The following is a 26,645-nucleotide window of genomic DNA, read 5'->3' on the forward strand; positions in this document are numbered from 1 at the left end:
GCCGAGAATCACGCTTTGGACAAGCATGCCATTCGCTTTTTGTTCAGGCAACGGCAGGTACTGGCATGCTCGCAAGGACGTGGCTATGACCTATATCTCTCAACACGCCATTTACAGTGGTGGTAGATGAACTATTGCATAGGGCCTTATCCCGCTTGTATGTTCTGCACTGCATGTGACACCTCTATTTACAGTCGGAAACATGGCATTTCGATGGTCTTTAATGGTTTGCTGAATAAGTGAATTGTATCACGTCATTCACGTCGATTGCCGCATGCTACTCTACATTCAAAGTTTGAATTTTGAAAGCCTTCGGAGTCCGCCAAAGTCTAATCTGACAGGCCGCTCAGCATGGCAACGCCCCGCATCGTCCAGTGGCTCTGATGTTTGTCTGTGGGCATCTTCACGAACATGACGAAATTGGTTGAGTGCCCCGTCGTCGCGAGCACGCCCTTGCGCTCAGCAGTACGGTACACAGGACACACATAATGCGGATACCGCGGCAACAAGGAGCTCTCCATGGGCTTCAAATACATGCACGGGGCGGTGCAAAACATGACTTTTGGCTGCGACTCGCAAAGCTGGCCCGCGTCCGCATCCCATCCGCAACCTTCTAGGTACAGCCCATAACAGTAGACCCCGGCCTCCGGTCCCTCGGTGTATTTCGTTTCGTCCACGTCCATCATGCCAAAGTCGTACGTGACCATGTCGATCGGTATTTTGTGTTTCCGGGCATAGTTCTGCAGGCCTGCGGTGAGGAATGACTGCACGAAGAAGAACCCTGACATCCAATAAATCGGCGGCATGCCGTTCGTGTACCTGCAGGTCGACTTCAAGTCAAATTTGCGAGTGCACAAAGTTTCTGTGGGACACCAACACTCTTGTTACCATTGCATGTTTGCCGGCTGTTCAAATCGTGCTGCCGAGGCTCTTTGCTCAGATTCAAACGCACGCGGTGGCACACAGGAAAGAACGGTAAGAAAATCAGTCGGGAACCTCGCCAAGCATACATAGGCGACTAAGGCCATAATAACCCTTGGCAAGCCAGAACAGCTAGCTCTGCGTTGGCCATGCACAGCTTAGTATTTCCCAACCCCTTTTGTGGTACGAGGAAATGCACAAGATCGAACATGAGCATTTCATGCAGCCCATTAATTGCTATGAGAATGACTTACAGGCGTATCATTCACTGCCATCTGTGGCCTCAACATGCTAGAAGCATGGAATGGGGGCCCCATGTTTCCGGAGGTGCAACGGAGGGGAGGCATGGCATGGTAATTGATTGATTTATTTCATTTAAAGGATTTAGTGTTGCAGATTGTTAGGTGCATGTCACATGGTGTTAGGTATTGCATGGGAGATAGGAACACTGCGTCGCGTTAGGAACGCCTGGCTACATTCCAGTGGATGGAATGGTTGCATATCGCTCAGTGGATGGACTACATCACCAGCCTATCATGTCACATTATAATGTCGTGTATATGCTGCCTGATAAACAGGTGATGTTGTGCATCTCAACATTGGGGCATTATGTTATATAGATGCAACCCTGAATGAGCCAATGACAAGGTGCCTGTGCCTGTGCACTGGAATGCTCCAAGTCAAGCAATATACGGTTCTCCCCAATCTTGGACCGCACCACATGTAGCATGCACAATTTGTTCAGTTTCTTTATACGTCGCATGATAAGTGCTTGATTTTGTATTTACTTATCGCTCCCAATTTCTTAGTCCAGACAACACGATTTGACCAAACACGATGGCAATTCAAGCTGCCTTGACAGATTAGCATTCCAAAGAAACTCACCAGTCGTTAAGCATCTTCAGTCGCCGGTACAAGTCTTCGAGGTACGATCCCAGAGGCTTCAGGCTCGGGTAGGAGGCCTTGGCCCACATGGCAGGTAGCTGGTTGACCGAGATGGAAATATAGGCAGCCTCCAGGTCGCTGGACATGACCAGCAACCCCTGAATAGCTAGGTCGATATTTTTGAGGGAGGTGATCATGACGCTGAGCAGCCGATTGAAGCGGACCATCTCTTGCACGAGAACCTGCACAAATATACGGTAAATTACTCTCTGATAAGCTACCATGTGGCATCATATATTCCCCAACAGGCATAACTTATGCATTTGACATAGCATGGTGATCATTATGGCGGGCTACCGTCATCACAGAACAGCTTGATTGATGAATCGGTGGGTGAACAATGCACGACATGGTCATAGGTTGCCATGAAAGCGATGATGGTTCACAAAGCAGGTTAGACTGTCACATGTTTAGATATTTTCTAGTGTCAGACATGACAGGACAGGCTATGGTGATCGAGGGTGGTCCAGGCACGCTTGCCTCAGATGATGGTGACGGTGGCTCTGGTTCCCAAGTACTTCTTGGAGATGCCAAGTTGATGCGGTAGAGTTGTAAAGGATACAATTTGATAATGATCTTATGTGAAGCTCCGTGGTGCCCGCTGAACCACAGCTTACATGGAGCAATGACTAGCTACACACAAGGGAACAGAGCGGCAGCTACCTCTACCTACAGAAAGTCGTCCAGGTATGCGTCCAAGCATCCAACCAAGCCTGAAGCCAGAATGCGTATGGCCATGAAAAACAAAAGAGCGCCTCCTGAAGCAGTGAAGTTCCGAGGGGTTTCTTGCGCACGCAAGACGCCGAGACACGAAAACACATGCAAGTAGCACGCTACACGCCATGTCGAGGACAGTACCACGGCTGTGTGCATGCTCTGAATTCAACCTGAGGTCATGCCGGACAAGGTAGATAGCATGCCGGACAAGGCTGAGAGCGCGCAGCGCGGTCGAGGGACTCAGTGTTCGTAATCGATAGAGCCAAGACGATCTAACAGGCACACGTGGGCACAGGCACGTTGGCAAGCTTACAGGCTGCAGTCCAACCAAAGTAAACGCAAGTGCATTGCTAGCACAGAGACCGAGTAGCATCGAGGCCTTGAAACATAGTGTGAATAGAATATGATACACAGGCGTACTCAACTCTGCGTTGACAGCGAGCGAATGCCCGCAAAGGTGCGACTAGCAAGGATTTCGCGCAGCGTTTTGTCTGATTTTTCGAATCCAGAAACCCAAACACTTATGAGTTTTTGGGACAACAATGTGGTTCGAGATCCATTTTGGCAAAGCACTGGTTGCGCACCGTGTTCATTGACTCGTCGTAACGGACGGGGAACTTGAGACTGGCAGCTTCAATGTCGAAAACCTGTGGAAGCGTCTCCATGCACTGCTTCACAACCCCTGCAACACGGTGCTCCACATCCGAGGAGCCCCCCCCCCCTCCGTTGCCCGCCCCCCCCGCCACCAGCAGTGACGCAAACAACGCCACTGTATCGTTCTGGTCCTTGGATATGTCTGCGTTTGAATGCAAGCCAAACGCCTCAGGCTGCGGCAAGATAGGCAGCGTGTCGAGGAAGGCGAGCATATCAGCGCGTGACGCATCACCGGCCCAGTCGCACTTGTACGTGCCACTGGCAGATAGCTGATAGCTATCGGACTCCAGCAGGGCGGGATGGTAGCAGTTTGCCACGAGGGTGGATAGGAGGCGGCGGTCCTTGTCATCCGTGACGCGACCTCCGTAGTTGCACTCCCCAGTGACGTAGCGGAGCGCGTCAAACGGCGCTGACTCATTCTCGTTCAGGAACATCTGCAGCTGACGCACTGAGATCCTCCAGTCACCGTCGTCGAAGCCGTACGGAATGTTCCATCCGAGAGGGCCAAACTTACGTCGCTCCTGCACACGGCGAGTGTTTTCTGGCAATTTATATGCACACAGTTCAAGTTTCTATGAAATGTGGATGGGGTAGTCCTCCGTCGCAAGATAAACCATGAGTATGCATCATACACGGCTTGCTTGAGGACACAGGATGACGGCAACAGAGGAAAGTGATGGATACTGACCATGAACGAATGATTTGCAATGATGATTCTCCACAGCCGCGTCTGAGAGAATCATCCTGCCATCTGGAGGGGGGCCAGCAGAATCAAAAGAGAACGGCTTAACGGCTGGAAATCACGCCATGAACCATTCGGCGACGTAAACGCTGCCCCAACAGTCTGCCCAGACCTCCGGTTGCATGCCGTGAGACAGCAGCTGCATCGAGGGCAACGGGAAGATTGGTTGGTGGCATTTGCGGGACATACCTGGACAAGGGCATGGAAGAAGATGAGGCTGAAGAGAAGCCTCTTGAAATTCTGAGGCTTGTTGCTGCCATCAAAGAACTCTTCGCTAGCCACTGGCTCCAAGTGGAACGATCGGCGCATGTTTGCTCGGATGCCTTTCGGAGGTTCGTTGGTCATCTTGACTCCGTTTTGGAGGATGTTGACCGGGAACTTTGGAGAAGGGTACGAGGTCATCCATAGGCGAAAGTCAGGGTGAGTTTCCTCGGGTTTGAGCTCATCGCAGATCTTGTCGAGGCTTGGCATCCACGAGGGCGCTAGATGGCAATTCTGCGAGAGGCATCTTTGATTGGTAGCTTGCTACGAGTGAGTGCAGTTGCAGATCAGGGTATCAGCAGTGTGCGGTGCCCATGCTGCTATCTCCCATCACCCCATACTCCTCATTCTCCACATCAACATTGGCAACTGTAAGCACCTACTTGGGAATCCGTGCTACCATAACCACCACCTGACGCAAGCATGTACCTGGAAGAGCCTGACTTACCATAGTTTGTGTGGATAAGAACAAGCAGGAATAGCGACATTTAATTGAGGGAAACAACATTATTGCAGGGCACTAAACAAACAAACAACAAAATGAAGTGACACAAACCTGCAGAACAACCCAGTTGCCTGCGGTGGCCCCTTCGGAGATCATCTTTGCAGCTTTTGGGCCTTGGCCCTGGCCCAGAGAGATCGCGTTGAGGCGCGAATCCATCTCTTTCTCCGCCGCAAATTGCAGCAGAGCTGCGGTGGGGTCGGAGCCCGCCGAAAGCACAAATATGAGTGGTGTGACGGAGCTGGAGTCGTTGTAGCACGCCCCGAGGTTGAAGACTGGAGGCTCTACGTACTTCTTCTCCATGTGCTTCTCGACAAACTCCTGCACGTGACTGGGATCTGAGTCATTGAGCCCCCAAAGGGCACCTGTTGTGGCGCGCGAACTTCCGTTGTCAGAGCAGCAACTGATAGTATGGCGGGGCATGTGTCGCTCAGGATTGCTTGACATAGACGGCGAATCACGTTTGGTGATATACGAATCAGCAACGCATACTGCCGTACACACATGCAGGCAATCGTACCTGAACAGTCAGCCCCGAGATCACCTCGGAGAGAACTAAGAGACCGAAGAAGAGAAGAGAAAGTTAATGAGTGATCTGTACATGACGACTACACTTGCCTCATCACCCCTCAGCGTTTGCAATCGCCAGTTCGTGTTCAGCTTAATCCTTCATCCAACAATGAAAACCAGGGGTAAGGCACAACTGCAGTCAGTACCAAAGCAATTGCAACAATGCTAGAAATACACAATTTTGAGTCTCTACACAAGTTACGCATTTGGCGCTTGCGCAACACACAACCCACGAACACACACCTGCACGGCGGGTGTGATTTTGTCCGGGCGAATGCATCGCGTGACGAGCATTTTCTTAAACATGTCCATGTGGTTGTAGTGACCGGGCAGCTCCTCGCGTTGAGGCGCCGCTGAGTCATACAGCCGTCGCCACTCCGCTGGCCGCTCAGCAACACTATCCTTCAATCCTGCAAAGCTCGGCAGCCTTGAGAGCTTGCAGATGTCCTTCCATGCACGGTCTACCAGCCACTCCGGAGCAGGGTTCACCTGGTTTCCAGCGTCTCCCAGCCCCCCCATGAGCAAGAAGAGCCACTCGTCGTTATCGATTTTGCCCTTACTTTCGAGGATTCGGCAACAGAGGAGGAATGCGAAGAGGAGCTTGTCTTTCTCGAAGAGCGATCGGCAGACGTTGCAGTAGAGGGAGTAGGTGAAGTGCGCATAGATGTTGTCGAGGCGGGAGGGCAGGATCTTGGCAGGCTCGGCCAGCTTGATAGAGTTGATGAAGAGGTTGACAAACCAAGGGAGGGAGTACTGGTACATGGGGTCGAGGTTGGCAAGGTCCGAGATGCAGAAGAAGAGAATCGAAGTGTATGCGCCGCAAGGCTTGTACCTGCATAAACATCATGTTTCTACGCCCTGGGTATGGTACGACCTGGGCATGGTATGGGATGCAATAGATGTGGGTTACACTATGCAGGCGTAACTGGTTTTGCCCTTGCCTCAGGCGCTCTTTGGACGGCAAAAGGTACTCAGAAACACGTGTGCTGAAAGCATAGATGCAAACAGGACAAACGAGGCGTTTTCTGGGGTGTACTCTCCGCACCGGGCTCCTGTTCAGAGGATTCACAACCTGTCAAGAGCGCTTGCCCTCATGTGTGAAACAAAAATAAAAGGACAAGCAACCAATTGGGAACCACGCCAGGTCCACGCAAGCGAGCACTATGCCTACGAGGACATGACACAACGGAGTTCGAACTGTAAAGTGTGTTTTGGACCTCGTTCAAACAGCTTTGGTCTGGAAAACCGCTTTTCCTTTTTCAACCGGCGTCCAGAGGGCTCTGTCTCGAGGACTCTGGCACGAATCGCACCCAACACGAGCCTCTTCGATCTCCGCCTCCGTCACCGCCGCTAGCTTTTGCTTCTCCGCGATGTCGTTTGCAGTCGACTTGGCGGCTGTGATGATGCCAATGGCTGACTCGTCCTCCAAAATGTTCCCCTCCGACGAGGACAGCACTTCGAGAATTCTGTTCTCGATTTCCGTCAGTTTTCGGTTGTTTTCCGCGGATTGCACGACGAGTGCGTTGCGCTGCTCCTCCAGGTCAGGCCGCTCCGTGGCAACAACAACACCCAAGAGCTGGTCGGCGAGACCTTGCACAGTGATCATGAAGTTGAGAAGAGTGACCTGAACGTGACGAGGCGTCGTCAGAGACTCACCCTTCGCATATCTGTGAACGATGCAATGAAGATATTGGTATACCGGCGACCGCCAGGGCACATCTGGGAACTAGAGGAGCCGTAGGCAACAGCAAGGGAAACACCGAGCTGAAACAGAGAACAATCAGCCTCAATTGTGATTCACTACAAGTTTCATTTGGTGGCGTAAACGCGCGTGGGATGTCGTTGGGGACCTAGACACAGACAGTGCACTCATTTTCGGCCACACTGCACAGGCGACGAGCTCACAAAAAAAACCCCATGGAGCCAGACAGCTTGCTGAAGGCGGGGTAGCACCTTGACGGCGATCTCAGGCAGATAATGCGGGTTGCGGAGCTTGGTGGTGATGTAGAACCTGAACTCCTCGGAGTATTCAATCGTGTTGTCCCCGAGCCGCATGCAGCTGACGCCCCCTTGCTTGAATACCTGCTTCAGAAGCAGGGGCTCAAGGGTGGGGTCCAGCTCCTCTCCGATGTTCTCCAGCAGCACTGGAAGGCCGAACTGGATCGCGTTTTCCAAAACGCGGATGTACTCACCCCCTCCACTCAGCTTGATCACCTGCAATAATCACGCACGCTAAAAAAAACCATACGCGCCATCGATTGCTGCCCTTCGCTCGCGTTGACAATCTCACAGGTGGATTCGGTGAGCCCTTCGATTGGAGCACAGCTCATGCATTGACCCTGACCGTCGACCCGAAGCCTACATGTATTCCGTGTGCTGTGTTTCTTAGGTAATCATTCCATGCCGTCTGAGGAGTGCCTTTGGCAAGCTAAAACCGGTCACGGCAGCCGGCTATAGTATCATCTGTAAAACACATCCGCCCATTCTACATTGTGAGCACAAGTCTGCAGCGACACCATGGCGGATGTGTACGGGCATTCACATAAACACATTTGCTGAACCGGCATCCAATTTCTAACATCGGTGCTCTCCAAGAGGGATTCTAATGTACTACCGTTCTGATGAAGATGCATCTCTTTACAACGCTACCGCATCCACATGAACATTGGCAACTCCAAGTAACTACTTGAGAATCTGTGTCCGCTTAACCTGTCTTGCCAAGAACCTAAAGTTCAAAAGTCTCATCTCACTGACTGCCGTCCTCAACGTGGCAGTCACAGCAAGGAGCCTCCATGATAACCCACACGCACACACATGCATGCATTACGCAAACCTTCGACCTAGCCGCCAGACGCCCATTTCGTTGACTCGCGGCACTGCCTTACCAGACTTTGTCTCCACACGCAGCTAGCGCCAACATTCATGCATTTAGGCATCTTTGCCAGCAAATGAAATGGCCTGGCGACGCTCCAACAGGCTGATGGAAAAGTTGCCGCACCACTCGGGCACCTTGCGTGATTATCGACTGGTTTCTATTTTATTATTATGTTATTGTATTTTATTTTGATCGATACACACACCTGGACGTTGGCCTCTCTTTCCATGTTCTTGATCCACTTATTTGCTTGGCCCTGAGGGTCGATGCAGAGCGGCCAGCGACGGGCATTGGCGATCATAATGCCGTTCTCGATGGAAAATGCGTCGTTGGGGAGGCCGGAAATCAGCCACTCTCGGATCTTGACGGGCTCCCCAAGTTTGGCACTCATACTGAAGTCTTTTGTGAAGGAAAGCGCGGTCTTGCCTGCAGAGCGCACAAGAAAACAAATTGCTTTGCAGGGACTTCCCAAACGACCAGTTCCAATCTGATTATTATCATCGAGGGTTGGATTGTCAGAGCCGTTGACCGTCCGTCAACTGTCAACCTCATTGACTTCCTGCATTGCTGGGTGGCTGTTTCTAGTTGGATTGGCATCCAGGCCACTGCTTTGTTGCAACACCTTCAATTGGGGAATCGCAGCAGAGCGCATTGATCCTTGCCAAAATCTTCATCAGAGCACATGGCATAAACTCTGGCTGATTTGTGCACTTGAAGGCATTCATAGCATCTCAGATGAATGGCTGCCAGTCAGCCCACACCTGGGGTGTGTCTCATTTGAAGTCTTTGAGGCCTCCAAGGCTCTATCACAGAGTATTCAACGCTTAAGAGCTCCTCGAATAGTCATATTGCACCCTTCAGGGCAATGTAGTCGTGCTGCATGATCGATTGCAAATCACAACACTTCTCTCTGTGGCTAAGGGAAATCGGGTCCAGGTACGCTTGCCTCGGGTGACAGTAATGGTAGCACTGATATCCAAGTACTTCTTGGAGTTGCTGATGTTCATGTTGATGCAATAGTGTTGTGAAAAGATACATCATCATAGCATCATCACTCTCTGTTCGGGAATGCTGCTGTGTTGTGAAAAGAAGCATCATCGTCACGCACCAAACATTTGTACAAACTCGGAGATGATTCGAGTCCGGAACGCCGACGTGAAGGCTCCGAGGTAGGCAATCACAGACGCGGAGAGCAGCATGTCACCGGTGAGGTCCCCATAAGCGCGCTCGAGGGCCTCTGCAGCCCCCGTCCAGCGGCTCTTCTCCCCCCCCAGGCCCCCTATGAGCTTCTCCGCTCGCTCTAACTTGACGGAACACATTTGCACCTCGTGCTCCAGGTTGTTCTTCTTCTCTGCACAGCGCTGGGAACGTCTTTTGGGGCTGCTCCTTTCTTTATCTGTCAGGCAGGAACACTTTAAACGCACATTGTATTCACAGATGACTATTTCTCGTGCTAACAACAGCGGAATCATTCTCGCTCAATGTATTCAAGTACAAAGATCTAAAAAAGGAACACCATGGTCTCGCCCGATGTCGACGCTGCTCCTTCTCGGCGTGTTTGCTCAAGTGTATTGCGGTTCTCAGCAGTTCTTTACCCAATGATGATGATGATGTATCTTTTTCACTTCGAATGTGCTGTCACCTGCCATGATCTATGTGCAGTAATGATGTATCTTTTCACAACTACCGCATCCACATGGAAATTGGCAACTCCAAGAACTACTTGGGAATCAGTGCTACCCTTACTACCAAATGGGATCCACATTTGCGGTTCAAGAAAGCTTGCAATTTTGGGCTTCCGGGCCCGCAAACCCCACGTTCTGACGAAGCGTTGATTCTCAGCATCTTGTCAGATGCACCGCACCCGTGTTGGCAGCAAGGTCGCTCTCCATCTTGGCAAGCTTATCCATGAGCCCTTTCAGCTCGGACTGAAGCGCCCTCAGGCCCACCATCACCTCCTCAAACTGCCCCTCTGCCTCCGCAAGCTTTGCCTTCTTCGGTGCAACCACCTTGGCCACCGACTCGTACTTATCCATCGCATGCACCCACTTGCACAGCCCCTCCGCGGCAGCAGAAGCTTTTTTTGCAACTTCGGGCGTGAAGTTGGGGTCGCAGGTGTACTTTTTTCGGATCGCCTCGATGACCTTGACGTTGATGTTGTCTTTGTCGTACGTCTTGAGGCGTTGGAGAAAGTCCTTCTCATTCAGCAGCGCGACCGACGGCTTCCAGTAGTCATCAACTGACTTGCCGCTCTCGTCCTGAAAGCTCATCGAGCGTTGTCATTCATGGGAGCAAAAGACTCCTTTGGCAAGCAGATTTCCAGCGCTCGGCCCCCAGTTGTCTGTTTCCCCGTTTGCGCAGCTGATGGTTGTGCTGCAGGTTGTTGTTATGTGGCATATTGTCTGGCGCGGCAGCATTGCAAGCAACCAAAATATGCAAGGCAAATGCAAGGAACGAGTTGTTCGTCTGAATGCACTGTACCTTCCTTTCCAATCGCTCTGCGGTCAAGTCGGCGCTTCATATGGGAAAGAAAAATGCGCCAACCGAGAGGGCCGGCATGGCTGATCTTACGCCTAAACTGATCGGACATTATCTGAGTTATGCCATACCTCAAGATACTGTGCCAAGGGAGCGAAACGCAATCCAGGCCGCCATGCGACAGACAAAGAAACGAGTTACCGTATCGCCGCTAACTATTCAATCACGCTAATATTCAAACTTTGTCCGAATCCCGCAAACCATTCAATCGTAGGTACAATAAATCAGGATTATTTATTATGATAGCCCCGAAAATCAGATGGTAAAAATCACTATTTTTTGACCAAAATTTTCTGGAGATTTAGGATGAAAATTTTTTGAACGGTCAATCTCGGTTGAATATTTAGCGGCAATACGGTATAAGGAGAGCTAATTTGCAAGTGAAGCTCACCTTGGCTTTGGCAGGTTTTACTTGCAGAATGACGCAGACGGCCTCCATGACGAATTTGATCGCCTGAGGAGGGTTTCCGAGCTTTTTGATGTAGTTCACATCCGCCTCCTTGATGGTGTCGAGCGCGGACAGCGCATCGTTGAGAATCGGCATTGCCACAGCGAGGTCGCCCTCACACTCATCTTTAATGGCCTTTGCTGCGTCTGCCTTGGCTTGGGCTTTGGCCTCCTCCACTTTGACCACCTGTGCACAATTCATCATGAGTGATGTCAAGCGTGAGTGATGGCAAGTATTGCCTGAATGTGCGAGGGCATAAGGGCCGTTTCAGTGCTGAAAAGAAAACCAAAGAGAAATCAACGGGGAACACGGCAGGTCCACGCAAGCGAGCACTACGCCGACGAACGCCTGCCGGGCCCACTTCACCGTGCATTTTCAACTATGTCGCAAAAATGAATATAGGAGAGTGTTGTAACTACAAAGGAGCATGCATCGTCGTCAGTTTGGCTCACCTCGGCTTTTGGTTCGACAATCTCCTTCTTCTCTTTCGCAATTTTGGTCATCAATTCGCCCACCTCGCCGACCGTCTTGACCAGCTGCGGCTGCAGAGCCACAAGCTCCTCTTGCATGCTGGCCACTTGCGAAGCGCTCCCATCCAGCTTCTCAAGCCCAACAACATACCTGCGCACCATGGCCGTCACAATTGAGATGATAGATTCTGGCAGGGCCCTTGATCAATAACCTTTGAACTATCTCGTAGATGACAGTCTAGCATGTCATGCATTGTTCCCTGGATTTCACCGGTCCGTCAGCCTCTTCCTACAGTGTCTCTTGTTGAACCATAACAACTGAACCAGCGCCGTTATGTTCGACAGATGCAGCGAAGCTGTCATCCCAATATTGGATAACGGCATTGGTTCAGTCGTTATGGTTCAACATCTCTTTGTTCATTGGCACAAACTTGAGCCATGATGCATTGCTTGCTCTATCAGAGCTGAGTCATGCGAGCCAGCATTGTCTGCCCAACTTCCTGTTATTAAAGAGAGGTGAACTCTGCTTGACGATTCATCCGGAACACCAACTCAGAAACCCTTGGAGTTGCCAAATTCCTTGTAGTTGCAGTAGCTTTGTTACACAAAGCATCATTCATAGCGTGCTAGGTCGTGACATACGAACTCGCATGAAAGTGACAGAATTGCGCTTTTGAAGATAACATACGGCTACCACATATGACGAGTGTATCTCTTTACAGCATTACCGCACTCACATGGGCATTGGCGATTGCAAGCGCTGCTTAAATATGATACATAAATAAATTGCTTATTACGCCATGCCTCCCCCAAGAACCTTGGAATTTTACCACTTGGTAATGGGCCAAGTAACTTTCCCACCCATGATAACCGACTGCGTTGGTAGCGCACCGGTTCTTCATCCGTCGATTGTCCGCGCGCTTGGCCTCAAGAAGAGTTTGGAACATGTTGATGAGCTCGAGATAGGATGTCGGAGTGACGTAGTTCTTGCGGCCGAGCTCGGTGAAGAAGTCCTCGGACACGCTCTGAACCTTTTTGTGCACGGACTGGCAGAGGCTCACAATGATGGGGCGCTCGCTTGCCTGCAGATCCGCGACAGGAATTTGAGGGGGGGTGGCGCACCCCACTTTCCAGCAGCCTGCCAATCTTACGGCCTGAGACCAAAGCCCCTTGGGCATGTCCCTCTCAGCGCCACAGGTGCTCTTGGAGACATGGCGTGGTTCTCGAGATGGATAGATAGATTGTTTGATTCACTCATTTCTGATCAATTGGGCGGAAACTAACGGCATTGAGCAGTCAAGTTCAGATGGGCATGAGAAATCTGTCCATGCTCAGACTGGACAGATCAATACCATTCTGCGAGGTGCAGGCCCCCACTTGCCAGCAGCAGTATTTGGCCAAACACCCTAACCGGTGGCAATAGCAATGCCTTTGACATTTCAGTCATTCCACGTCCTCATGATTCAAAGGATGCACAGGCTACGTGGCAGAGAGTGTGGGACGCACCTGCAGGTCCATCTCTTTGAGGAACTTGTCTGCCACAGCTTCCAAGGCGTCGTTCGGCCATGCCTGGAACCAGTCAATCGTGCAGCAGTTCACAAGCGATGGGTTTGCTCGCAGCCTATCTCTGAACGCCGACCCGATCGGCGACATGCACAGAATGACGTGTAGCTTCTGTCTGCAGCGAAATGGCAACGGCATCGTTCAGATGAAGTGACAGCCAGATATTATGCTTTACAATGACCACAGCCGCTTGTCGCCAGTGCATCAATTGTGGTAAGTGGGAATTCATGCATGGAGGTTTTTCACAGCTCCACGCAATCAGTAATTATCTCCAGAGATGTTTCCAGCTACAGGGTACCGACTACAATATGTATCTAGTGTGTTCCAGACTAGACAACGTCAATTGCAGACCTGCGCCGCACGTCAAAAGCAGGGGTGAATGTATGATTGCTCACCACCCTGCAGACCAGACCCTGGCGTCATCAACAGGGTAGACATGGCTTCACGCGCCTTCGACAAACTCTTCAGAGTACTAGGCCTGAGATACCGCGGTGCGCTCTTTCTCAACGAGCGCCTGCCTTTGTGGGAGGAACGCCCCGATCTGACCCCAGCATAAAACCGAAGCCCCTTGGATAAGCCCCCCTTGCCAACGACGGTGATGGAATAGCGTGACCAACAATTGATTTGTGTTATCTCCCATCTTGAAGTGGAGAAATTCCATGTAGATGCGGTAGTGTTGCAAAAACTTACAAAATAACATCATCCTTGGGTACGTCTCCTCGTCTACGACGTGGGAGACATGGCCATGGCGTGATACCGGTTTCTTTCTTTCTGCTTTTCTTTATTTGATCATCTGGGCAGCTGCAAACCTGCACTGCTCCACAAAGAAGCCCCACAGCTCTGCAGGACTCTCCAACTTCTTCTTGCTTGCCTCGGGTCTCACAGCTTCCAGAATCTGCATCTTCTCGTCCGAGGGGAACATGTTGGGCACCTCCCCCGAATTGAGGATGTTGTTGATGTCCTCGACGAACGACTCATCTTTGATCTGGGTATCCGTGAACAGGAAGACCGCGGACTTCATGTCTGCCCCTGCCTTGCGAAGGATGCTCTTCAGGTCTTCCCTCCACTCATTCTTTCCGTAGCTTTTTGAGATCTCAACCTACAGGGCGATATTTTACCCAACGTAAAAGGAATATCAGACACTTTATGACAGAAGCTGACATCACTGGACGGTAGAATTCATTCACACGGGGTATGTCACTACTGCTGTGCAATATGTACCGAGACTGTCCGTGCACGGCAAAGATATAGTAAAGTGTAGAGTAAAGAACTCCCCAGCCGAAATGGGTGAGACTGACTGAGCGGTGGTCAGCCATGGTAAAGAAGTACTTGCCTGCAACTACATTTCCGCAAGCACATGGATGTGTGATGACCGGGATCTACCTTTGAATGGCAAGATGCTGCGCCTCCTGTTCATTTTGTTCGGCAATCGGAGATGCAAGCTCAGGTGTGAGAACATCAAGTGGTAAAACAGTCTTTGCGTGGGCCACAACATGACGATGATGGTGCATCCTTTGACACACCCACCAAATAATCATGGGCACTTCCAATCACTGCATGGGATTCAGTACTAGCATAACGGCCACCCAAGGCAAGCGTACCTAAGCCTACCCGACGTCGCCATAAAATAAAATGCGCCAGGCACAAAAAAACAGCTCAACCTGCCACACCCGAACTGAACCCTGATTGTCACGTTTGAGCGCTTCGTGGCGTCCATGTGAGTGCACACCTGGAAGACTGGCATGCCACACACGGAAGCAGACAGCCGCGCGAGAGATTGCCTGCCTGACCCCCCCACCCCTACCAGCAGAGCATGTCCCCCGGGCTGCTTGAGCAGCCGACAAATGCGGGAAACATGCTCCACGGCAAACAGAAACATGGCGAGGTTCATGGGCCGCTTGGACATGCCGTTGTAGTCCATCAGGTAGCTCTCCATTTGGCTGATCATCGCCTTGACGTCCACGTTTTCGCAGTAGCTGCGCTCATGCGGCTCTGAGTCAGCGTCCATGTAGTCCCCGAAGAAAAGTCGGCGCATGTGTTCGAGGTCTGTCGTCGCTCCTCCATTCACGTTGCTCATCAGCGTGTCGAACGGAATCCCAAACTGATCCAGAACGACCTGCAGCAATTTGCAAAAGGTTCGCCGCACAAAGAGAACGAAGACAAACATGTAGATGAGGTGATGGTCATTGCTCGATTGTCTTCTTGTTTGGGGGACAAGCACAGATTTGCAGAACTCCGCGTTATCTACTGCGCTGCCGCTGAATATTCAAACAAAATCACCCGAACAAAACCGCTTGATTGAAATTTCTTCGAGCAGAGATTGAATATCAAAGCGTGCTCGAATAGTTAGCGGCGATAAGGTATCCGGAAACGGGGGGTCCGAAGTATCAACTTTCCTTTATGATTCATGTAATACAGCATGGTGAGTCTCGTCTTCAGCCAAGAGTACTAGAGAGACCAGCTTGCTCACTCGCCTGGCTCGCTCAGCTCAGGTTTGCTTGCAAGTTGAAGTGGCACAGTGCTTTGCCAGACCTTGCAATTGTGGGCCTGGATGCATAGAAAAATGAAGTTTGGGGACATTTGATGGGGGTCAGAATCCAATCTGGCCATGCACTGAAGTGGAAGATGTTGCTATCCATCATCCAGCCGTGGGAAACCTACTCATTTATTAAATATGAGAGATATACTTCAAATTTCTTCAAACATGTAAAAAGTATGGAGGTCTAAGCAAATGGCCCTCACAAGGTCATTTTCCAAGTAAGCATGGCAGCGCACTTCTCGAACTGAGGTCAGCAGCCACTGCTGGTCCTTCACGTCCACCAGGCGGTCGCCAAACACTCTGAAGACCTCGTGCACCCACAGCCGCCGCATCGTCATCGGCCCGTCATCGCCCAGCTGACTCACGGGGAGCAGCATCACGCCCGACACGACGCGCGCAAAGTCGCGAAGGTTGAAAATGTAGTGCGATTTTGACGGCGTCGGCAAAAGGTTCTTCATCGCTGAAAGATATATGTCAAGGGTTCCTGCGCTCACATACTAGATGTTTTTTCCGCAATACGTGGGTGGGGGACATGTTGTGACTCCCTGTTGATTGACTTGTTCATTCAACTGTAAACAGTGACTCCTAGGAGTGCACAACCGGGTGAGTCATATATGTACTCAGTCATGTTGTGTGCCAAGGTCAAAGTCGTGATGTTTTGCCAAACTAACCAGATACCGAATTATGTGAAAACTTCTTTAGTTTTTGCTATGTTTCAGACATGCCCCAGCATGGACGCGTCGAGCACCTAGGAGGTGCAATGTAGGAAAACGCAGTCGACCAGTCAGGTCTGGACAACAGGCTCGCCATCACACAACACCCCAATCATCTGGGCATTTGCATGATGTGCTGCAGCTTTAAACTGGCACCACCTTGGATGTCAAAACGCCTCAAATCCAACCTCGTTAGAGCACTCACGCCACCTGCGTGGTGCTGCAGATGTCTAGCATTCAACACAGGCATACCGAGTGAGCTTCTCAAATACAGGCATATTGAGGCCAGCTTTCCCGCAACTTGGCTGTGAAGCGCACCTGAGATCATCGGAGAGGCCATAGTCAGCACTGGTCCAGGGAACCTGCCTACCCGCAAGTGCCAGTCCAGCACGGTTCGGAAGATCGTGACGAGGGTGTCCTCAGCCACCTCGGAGAGGGCGAGTGTGTTGAAGTGTCGCAGGTAGCGATTCGTGACAAAGGTCCGCCCGCCCCCGGGTGGCCCCATGGCCGCCACCACCTGGACGTCGGCCATTGCTCGGAACGTATTGTCGCGGCCGTACCAGCCTCCGTGGTCCATGAACTGCCGAAGAAGCTCCACAGGGGGCTGCGCTCCATACGTCTCCTGCACCAAAGATGCGCATTTTCAGGTTCTCAGCCCCACAATCTCGCAGCTGCCGTTACATATGATCAGACACGCTCTTTGCAACGCTCCTGCTGGATACATATAAGGGTAGTTGAACCCTCACAAATATTTTGCCATGTACATTCAGCTGTGTAGAGCAATGAGGCTGCATGCAGGGGCGGTTTGCTTGGGAAGAGGGTTGATACTCCCTAGGGCTGTGAACCTTCAGCAACATTCTGAGGTTCCGTTCACTGTGATGTTGCAGTGAGTGAAAATGTCAACACATGCCACATACACGTTATCACCGCTTACACCGTAACAATACCAACAAACGGGCGAGCTTTAGGAGCATGACATAATTTTTGGATAATTTTCCTATATGCAGACCTGTAAATTCAGTCCATTTTCTCTATGTAAATCTGGAGGCAAGTCCAGAAGCGTGACCGTGAGTGCCCGTTTGTTGGTATTGCTACGGTACTATATTAGTATGTGAGGGTTCGTGCAGTCATGGTTCCTTCCCCACTGGTACCTCGTGGGGAAGGAAACACGGCTGCACGTTTGAACCCTCACAGCCATCACACCGTCCATGCAGGCAGTCACAACTCAAGCCACTGCACACAAGGCTAGAGTGCTGCTGACACCTGTGTGCAGCCATGAGCTCGTACACATACACGCGAGCAGAGTAGACAAGAAAATCAAGCAAACCTACGAAGCTCAAGAAGCCAGTGCTTTCGACGCTTCCAACATCTGTGAGCAGTCATGGCCGCGTACCTTTGCCGGCATGTTGAGATCGTCAACAAAGAGGATCGCTCGCTTGCCCACCGGCGGACCATAGAGCCCCTTCTTCCGCTTGTCGAGCTTCCCGTCCACCTGATCCTGCGTCATATTGCTCGACGTTCGCGCCGAAAACGTGATGAAAATCGGCACCCAGACATCCTTTGGAAGGTTGGTCACCAGGTGCCGATTCATGTACACCGACTTGCCGGTTCCAGTCGGGCCGACCATCAAGAACGGCTGTCGGTGCTGAACCGCGAGGTCCAGAAGGTACGTGTAACGGCAAGAGTCCTTCGTGGGGACGATGATATCGGTGAACTTTGCATCGTCCGGGATGTTTGCATGCTCCACGATGTCGGACCACAGCCGCCACTCCACCTTTTGCTTGTCAAACATCCAGTCAAAGACGTTAGTGTCGCCCGCAGGCATCATCGGGGTGTTGAGGCGGATGTGCTCCTTGGGGACTTCGAGCTCGTAGCCTTTCGGAGTGCCACCAGCAGCCAGTTCGCGGAAGAACTTGTTGAATTTCGCCCGGTCGGCTGCATGGCCCGTAGCTCCTACGCTCCAGACGACAGAAAACACAAAGATGGCCTCAACCCATTTGATCTTCTCGGCCTCATCCATTAGAGCCCCCGGACCTGCACGTTGAGGTGGTGGTGGTCAAATGTGCTACAATCGACCTGAACAATGGCATTGACAGCCAGCACCTGATTGGGCTTTTTGATGTCAACAAGATCTGGTCATCCTCTAGCTCCTGTACCAATGATGAAACTAGCCATGCTGTGTCTTCTTAGTACACCAACGCATTCACATGGACACTGGCAGCAATGATAATTGAAAGATGTGCATACCATGAATTGCGAGCTCGTGCTGAATGAGTTCACGCGAATTCAACGGGCAGAATAAACTAGTGATCGAAGGAGCTGCCAATGTCCATGCGGATGCGGCAGTGTTGTCAAAAGACACATCATCACCATCCTTGAATGCGAATTCAAGTGACAGGGTGACGCACCAAGCTTGCTCTCTCCCTCTTCACCTTCGAGCACAGGCAGTGGCTGGAACTCATCCAGCATAGAAAGGATGAGTCGCATTGTGTTGTTCGCGAGAGCGATGTCCTCGGTGGGGGACTGCTCGCGCACCTCCTTGCGCACAAAGCGCAAGCAAGCAGGCATCATCCATTTGAAGAGGCGATCCATGAGGTGGCTCATGTCTGTTCCGAGCGCTGTCGGCAGCTCGGCCAGCCAGCTCGTCAGCAGAGGCTCCCAGCCCAGCTGATGGGGCTCCAGGTACACCATACCTGGAAAAAAGTTATGAAAATTTCAGCATTTTATAGTGAAGGGAATTGTGGGGAACAGCACATGGAGACCATGCTGTATACTCGCCGTGTTTCACGGCGGGGAGGGCATGTCATGATTCCCGGTTTTCCTTCCATATTCCTTTCTTCTTTCATGAATCCCGACCAAGTATTTAGTTGTTTGCGAAGCACTACAGGGTGCACAGATGGCAGATGGCAGTCGAGCACGGGGTTTTGGATCATTGATTGCCTGTTCAGAGTCTGAGTTTACTTTGAAGCCATGCAGCGCACCGCATCGGGAAACTGTCGCAGGGGAAGCTACGGCAAGATCCCCGACCTCAAAGATCATCGACATGCTTGAGCTCATGCTGATGATCTCCGAATTCGGCAGACAGAGCTTCTTGTTGTCGTCCAGCACTGTGTTCATGTTTTCAATCCAAATCGCGTCGACCGGGCCATCCAGTGTGACCCACTTGCGGTCAGGGGTCGGCTCGCTGGCGAGCTGGCGGAAAAAGTAACCCAACACACCGTCCTTCCACTCCTGAGTCGCCTTGTCGTTCTCGCCGTAGAGTTGGCCCATCGTGACGGACTTTGGGTTGATGACCCGCATCTGAACCTTGTTGAACAACACACCCTGCACAGGCGGAGTGGCAGCATATCACTGGGATTGCTAAAAATGAGTGGATGCATTTCCACTTCTGAGTATCCCTTTTTGTAAGTCGCCGTCCACTGCTATGTGTCCGCATAACTATTAGTGTTTATGGATGGGAAGCCACAGCGGCCTTCTCGGCCATGGCATGGCAGTAAGAAAGTGTTCCATGACTTCCCAGAAAGTGAACAGCACGGGTGCACCCAGGCGTCGTCAGATTAGGTGGCAGGAGGCCGCTGCCTCTGAACATACGCTATGGAACAAGCTTTGCATTCACCGATATGCTCGTCTGACTTGGATTTCCCTTGAATGATCAATCGAGTCTGTCGCTTTCTTCAACGATGGCCCTGATCACGCTTTCCTCACGTACACAGCTTCAAGCATGTAATGAAATGATCCAGTCGTGGCGCTTTTCAACGGGCGAGACGAGGATGTCTTGTACCAAGCGCTTTCAAAGCCAGATGCAAGCTCTCAGCGCAGCTAGCACCTATCTGGCGGGTGCATCGTTTGGATAACTAGCAAGCCGGGACTGCCCTATACAGCATCCGAATAGAGTAGCCATCAAGCACACTCAATGAGTTGACAACAAGACAACAACTGTTGCAAACAGAATGACAGGTGAGGCATGGCGTGATTTTTAAGTTATTGGCGTTATTTTTTGGTGAGATGACTGATTGAGTTATGTAATATTCCCAAGCAGCTCATGTAGTTGCCAATGCCCATGTGATGCGGTAGTGTTGTAAAAATATACACAGATCATCATTACATCACATAGATAAGAGCAAGAACCACGGCTCAGGCTGGAAGCAGCCAAGTATCCGAGTTTGAAACAATGCAGATGATCAGCTTGATGAAGACTAGCTCGTTGAATTGAATTGGCAACTGGCAGAACCAGACCTCGACGCCTGCGTCACAGAGGTCCGTGAGCGCCCCTGCGAGCATTCGAAGCGAGCACGACTTGCCGGAGAACGGCTGACCAACGGTCATCAAACCGTGCCGAACGACGATCATCTCGTACAGCTGAATCGTCTTCATCATGAAGTAGTCAGTTAGCTGCAAATTCGCCCCCCGACAACGCTCCTTCAGGGCCGCGGTGAGGGCGGTGTAGTCCGGTGCAGGCAACACAACGCCTGGGAAGAGGTCAGAGGTGATTGCGTGGAAGAGCGGGACATCGTGCGAGAGGAACTTGCAGAGGTTCACGTCGATGATGGATCGGAGCATGAGGATGTACTCCTCCTCGTTGGGGTAGGTGCGCTTCAGGTTGCCCGCCGCACGCAGCACCGCCATCACCGCCCTCATACCTGAGAAATGCAACATAAATAACACACACTGCTCCGGGATTGCGCCATGTCCCCATGCAAGTGGCAGGACGTCGAAGACGCATGACATGCGAAGGACCGTGCACGAAGGAGCATGAAGCAAAACACAACGCTGGCTGCGTTGCTTTGCATGTCTCTGCAAATGCGCATAGCTGCCAATGAAAAGAAAGGAAACGAAAATCAATCGTGAAGCATGAAGTGCACACGAGGAGCATGTCTCTTGAAAGGCCCAGAAAGGCCAGACAGAATATCGCTGTCTAGACATACAATTTGACTAGTTCCGTCAGCGAAACGTTTTCCATGTTCCTTACAGCAACGTCTTTTGGTACGATTGCAGGATACATCTACATGTGTATCTTTGTTGGTGTTAACAGAGTGAACCGCACCATAATCGTAGTGGTCTTGGGAGGACAACTGCTCTGAGCAGAGCTTGTAAGTTGCAACGATCTTGCGTGCGCAGTCCTTGGCTTTGAGGTAGCCGTTGGAGTAGAGCATGATCTCCGAGATGAGGCCATAGTCCGGGACCATCATGGCAACGGTCCGGAACAGCGCCTTGAGGTTGTCGGGCAGCTCGGAGCGGCCGGCATAGCCAGGGTTCATCGTGATGAAGGCGTTGCAGGTCGGCCTCAGAGGCAGCTCAGAGCCCTCGAAGAAGAAGGTTTTGACCTTGTTCTTCACCGCGATCTGAATCTCCAGCACCTGCTGTGCAACCACCGACAAGACCTGCACAAGACTCCACAAATCGGTGTTATGCTGATGAACTGTTTACATCAGTCAATGGAAGGCATCGGTGACAATTGAACGGATCCTACCGATGTTCTCTTCATGTCCGTGCGAATCAGCCCACGATGATCTCGTGGGTAAATCAAATTGGACTTTTTCCTATGTAACTTCTAGGTCAGATGCTAAACATATCCCGCATTTGTTATGCCTTCAGTTGAGAGGTTTCCGGGGCTTGGTCACGATTTGAACTCGAGCGTGACTGAACGCTTAGCGGCAATACAGTATTGATGGTTTAAAGCATGATGACACGCTCCGTGTCACCTGACTCACCTCGAGGTCGATGCGGTTGAACTCGTCGAAGCATGCCCACGCGCCTGAGGCGGCCAGCCCCTTGAAGAACTTGGCCATCGTGAGATAGTCCAGGGTGTCGGAGCAGTTGAAGACCACGCACTGCCGGGCAAGCGCCTTTGCGAGGTCCTTTGTGGTCTCCGTTTTCCCGGTTCCTGCCGGTCCCTCCGGGGCTCCTCCCAGATTCATATGAATCGCGCCGATCAGCGTTCGGTAGCATCGGTCTGTCAGCGGCGTCACCACCAGCCTGTGCGCCAGCAGACACGTTGCACCACGCGCCACGATACACCATTTTGTGATAAGTAGGATGCCCATGCGCTGCGCACAACAGGCGAGAATGTGTGCCCGTGTTTCAGGCCTTAGTATTTTAGAGGCCGATCCTCAAGTCGATGAACCGTTTGCAACCGGTGGGAGCCTGAAACACAAGGTCGTGCTGATCCGTCACCGGTTCATGTGTGTCCGCGCACACTCGACAGAGCTCAACAGCGGAATGCACTGGTCAGGCTGTAAAACGCATACGGTGGCTGCATACTTCGTTGCACCAGCACCTTTCAAATGAGACAATGTAAATCAGTGTATTTCTGCACCGCACGTGCGCTCTTATCAAGTGCGAGCCATCACAAACAAGTACGGAACATAAGCAAGTTTGAAAACCTATTCGGGGCATCGCGCACCATTATACTTAGGTCTGTTAGAGTTCAGGGTGTTGCACTTAGTGATGGTGTATCTTTTTTACAACACTACCATATCCCCATGGACATTGGCAACTCCAAGAACTACTTGGAAACTATTTGTAACATAAATCGAGCGCGAGTCATGCCCAGAGCTGCGGGACGCACCTCGAGCTGTTGCCAAGATACTCGTAGCCATACGTAGCCGAGGCGTTCATGATGCGGATCGGAATGTTGCGCTCCTCAGGATTCTCAGGGTCTGTGTTCTCCCAGTACATCCTGAGCTGAGCCTTCCAAGAGAAGTGGTTCTCCTCGCCCTCAATGCCCTCCGCAGCAAGCTGCACAACTACGTCGCGGGCGTGCACGTCCATCGTGACGAGAGCAGAGAGAGTGCACCGCTGGAGGGAGGTCAGCTTGCCACGGACCTTGGACACGATGTCGTTTAGATCGGCGGTGTTGCTGTCGCCGAGCTCTTTCAAAGCGCCGGGGCGGCCGGAGGCGATCGCGTCGCCGACTTGCTTGGTCCAAAATATGGCGGTGACGACTAGGACGATTTGGCCGGGCCAGCTGAGAACCCATTCAATACGGGGTACGGTGGGATAGGCTTGCACGCCTTGAGTGCATACGTGATGCAGTGCCTCCACCATCGCTGCCTCCACCTGTACACGACACAATACCAGACTTCAAGTGAGCGTTGCCACTGAGTGATAATCACACATTCCCACGAAGTTCTTGAGCATGCCAGTGCCCATGTCAATGTGATGCGGTGTTGTGAAAAGATACATCATCGTGATCACATGAGCATCGCTGTTTGCATTGCATTAATAGTGTAGCACTGTTCTTGTTGAGTCCGTTGTGGAACAAGCCTGCTTTTATCGTTGATACATCATTATAAATATATCCAAATAGCAAGAAGTGATCACTCAATACAGCTTGACTTACTGACGAAAGCGGCTGCTCCGCAACAGTCAGCAGGATGCTGAGACTTGCGTCTTGGCATGTGCAAGACATGTAGGATGACAAGAATCAGGAACACATGCAACCCGGATTTGAAATCACACCTGAACCCACTTAGTGCATCACATCCTTTAAGGCATTTCGCGCAGGCCCTTTGGCTGCCCTGCGTTGCGTTGCGTCACATGTGGCAGATAGAGAATTTTACCTGAGATCTCTACTGTGTTTGTAGACAGGAACGTAGATGAACTTTTGCATGGATTTGGTGCTTTTAGGTACCATTCCTATAGGTACCATTGGAACTGCGTTGCGCGTAAGGCTTCTGATCGACAATTGTCTAGATGACGGTACTAGAAAGAGAGAACACGCGCCTGCACAAGCCATCGCTCGACAGCTCCATTCGCTTTTCGTGGCATGACGGTCGTCTTGAGTGGAACGCGCTCACCCTCGGCCGAAAGCATTGCCTTGACATCGGCGTTGGCCTCAAACTCGAGCTCGTAGATGCCTTCAAAGCATTTTTTGAGGTGGGGCTGCACTCGCGTGGGGTCCTTCGTTTCCGAGAGAATCTCCAGCATCTCGTCGTTGGAGAGGAAGAAGAAGCGCGGGAATGCGATTCGCTTGACCTCGAGATACTCCGCCAGACCCTTCTGGATGCTATCCAGAAGCTGCAACACACACACCCTCCTTGAGACAACAACATCAACAATAAATTGAGAATCGCAATAAGGCCCGTTTGGCATGGCATATGCGGCGCCATGCAGTCTGCCGGCGGGAATGGTCATTTGCGATGGAAAGTTGATGCTTGGTCAGACCTTTTCTGATACGGTCCAGAAGCTGCAACAGACACGTCGTTGAAACGGTTGATGTGCCGAAAGGGTCAGCATTGGCAGCCGGCCTCGACATGTATGGGCACCCCATCCGCCTGACATGATGTACATTGCCTACAGATGATCATCCACTCACGAGACTCTACAGTTGCGAACCTGGCTGACAACCCGATGAAAAGAAAGTGAAAGAATACGCCAGCCCAAACGAGGCGGCGTTGACAACAGGCGAGAAAGCCAGAGCTGATCTCGCAGGGATGCAGCATCGCCCAAAGGTGACTTATGAGTCTTCTACGGAACAAGCACAGTCTACACAACAAATTGATTTGCTGTTGCCTTTCTTTGTGTCTCTTGAAGTGCACCTGGTTGTTTTCCTGCAACATGGCAAGCTTCTCCTTGTCGGCAGCGACAACAATGCAGGAGGGCACCGCGAATGTGGATTCCATCACTTCTCTCCACTGCCCGTCCACTTGCTGGAACATCTCCCCCTCCTCGGGCATCTGCTTCATGATGTCAGGCGACGAAAAAATTGGCTCCAGGTACTGCCAGGTGGCCTGGCAAGTCAGCCAGTTGTCCACCATATCCTGCAGGCTTACTCCGGTCAGTCCTCGGTCAGGCAGCTTCCTTTGCTGATGGTGGTTCACCCTTTTACTGCATCCACATGGACTTTGGCAATGCCATGCACTACTTGAAACGATGGAGAAATTGTCCAGTGTGGTTTCATTCGCATGGCGGATAGATGTAATGCCTTTCAGCTTGTTGATACATACACACGCTGTTGCAAGTGTGCGCCTCGCATCAACTTGATGAACTTATCCAAGTCCCGCACAGGGCTCAACTACTACCACAACCCCTGACTATCGACATGGGGTTTGACCACGCATCGTAGCAGATGCTTTGCATCGTACCTGAAGGTTGTTCAGCATTTCGTGCCAGCTGCTTGCAGTTGCCTCGAGCTGCTTGATAAACGGCGAGGCACGCATGCTTTGAATCTTGACGATTTGATCGTCCAAGAGGGCCTGGATCTCATCCACCCCTCCAATGATGTAGGTTCCCGTGTCTCGGTAGGGGACCACCACAAAACCGACTCCCTCCCAGTCAGCCCTCATCTTCTGAAGGGCTTTTTCCAGGGAGTACTCCTTACTTGCTCGCATGGATACGGCCTGGATCGCCTCCAAGTGATCCATGATCTTGTACTTGAGGAGCTGGTTGATGGAAAATGGCGCAAAACTGATCACCTGCACACAAGGTGATGCAATCCAGTCATCCATGATGGAGTGCGAGGCATGGCATTTTGCTTGCAGTGTTGAAGCGAACAAGGCAAGTCAGCAACATTCGACTGCATGTGCTGTATGATGCTTTGCTGCCAATGATGATGTACCTGCTCAATACCCTGGCGACAACAGCGAGTGCTGGGGACGACGTTATCAAGGATGGCTGCGTCACCAGTGCGCTTCGGGAACTCAGCATCGGCCTGTGTAGGGGCAATGCTGCCATGCACCGGCGCTCTCTTCATGTTTCAGCTTGTGCGAGCGGTTGCGCGTTTATGACAGGCTTGTTTGTTATGACCGCTGACGTTGAATGAGCCGTAACACTTTGAATCTGCTGTCCTTGTTGCTTGTTGACTTTTTCCAGCCTTTATCCATGTGATGCGATGATGATGTACACACCTGTTCCTGCCAGTGCAACACTACCGCATCCACATGGACATTGGCGACTCCAAGAACAACCAGGGAATCAGTGCTACCGTTACCATCACCGATTTGTGTAGGTAATGTTACGTCGGCACGCACCACTTCTGAGAGGTCAAGCTCTTCGCCTTTCTCTCTTGCCTTGGCGATGTGTGCACGCTTTTCGATTTCGCTGGGGCACAGCACCTCCAGCGCGTCCACCTCCTCCAGGATCTCCAACCAGTGCCTTTGCTTGAGGGCGGGATTGGTCATCTCCTCCATCAGAGGCATCAGCAGCTCGATGTCCTCGATGGCATCGCTGAGGTCTGTCACGATGCT

The 26,645-nt window shown here is 51.5% G+C and overlaps 1 protein-coding gene across 1 annotated transcript; it reads right to left on the bottom strand.

Annotated features, from left to right (window-relative positions):
* Nucleotides 1–329: 329 nt before the first annotated feature.
* Nucleotides 330–26,645, bottom strand: LOC149809542 (uncharacterized). Its single transcript, XM_089994779.1, has 30 exons — nt 26,514–26,645; nt 25,545–25,874; nt 24,999–25,220; nt 24,184–24,477; nt 23,027–23,517; nt 22,170–22,434; nt 21,503–21,839; nt 20,695–21,098; nt 19,440–19,782; nt 18,865–19,151; nt 17,852–18,469; nt 16,777–17,080; nt 15,982–16,229; nt 14,936–15,322; nt 14,016–14,305; nt 13,150–13,321; nt 12,535–12,725; nt 11,626–11,794; nt 11,117–11,359; nt 10,052–10,445; nt 9,296–9,538; nt 8,393–8,613; nt 7,266–7,526; nt 6,623–6,936; nt 5,556–6,144; nt 4,797–5,063; nt 4,169–4,474; nt 3,168–3,758; nt 1,807–2,048; nt 330–819 (listed from the first exon to the last, which is right to left on the bottom strand). The coding sequence occupies exons 1-30, from the start codon at nt 26,595–26,597 to the stop codon at nt 330–332; spliced, it is 9,597 nt and encodes a 3,198-aa protein (XP_089850905.1). The 5' UTR covers nt 26,598–26,645.

Source organism: Nuphar pumila, unplaced genomic scaffold, assembly GCF_984573655.1.
Source record: "Nuphar pumila unplaced genomic scaffold, dmNupPumi1.hap1.1 HAP1_SCAFFOLD_1091, whole genome shotgun sequence".
Taxonomy (NCBI): Eukaryota; Viridiplantae; Streptophyta; class Magnoliopsida; order Nymphaeales; family Nymphaeaceae; genus Nuphar; species Nuphar pumila.

Bases quoted from the DNA above. Each gene is read 5' to 3' on its own strand.
- LOC149809542 (XM_089994779.1), bottom strand. From the start codon at position 26,597: ATGCCTCTGATGGAGGAGATGACCAATCCCGCCCTCAAGCAAAGGCAC. The intron at 18,470-18,864 runs GCGTCACCCTGT...CTAATGGATGAG, and splicing joins AGGGAGAGAGCAAGCTTGGT to GCCGAGAAGATCAAATGGGT. The intron at 9,539-10,051 runs GTGCGGTGCATC...AGCGCTGTGCAG, and splicing joins CGACCTTGCTGCCAACACGG to AGAAGAAGAACAACCTGGAG.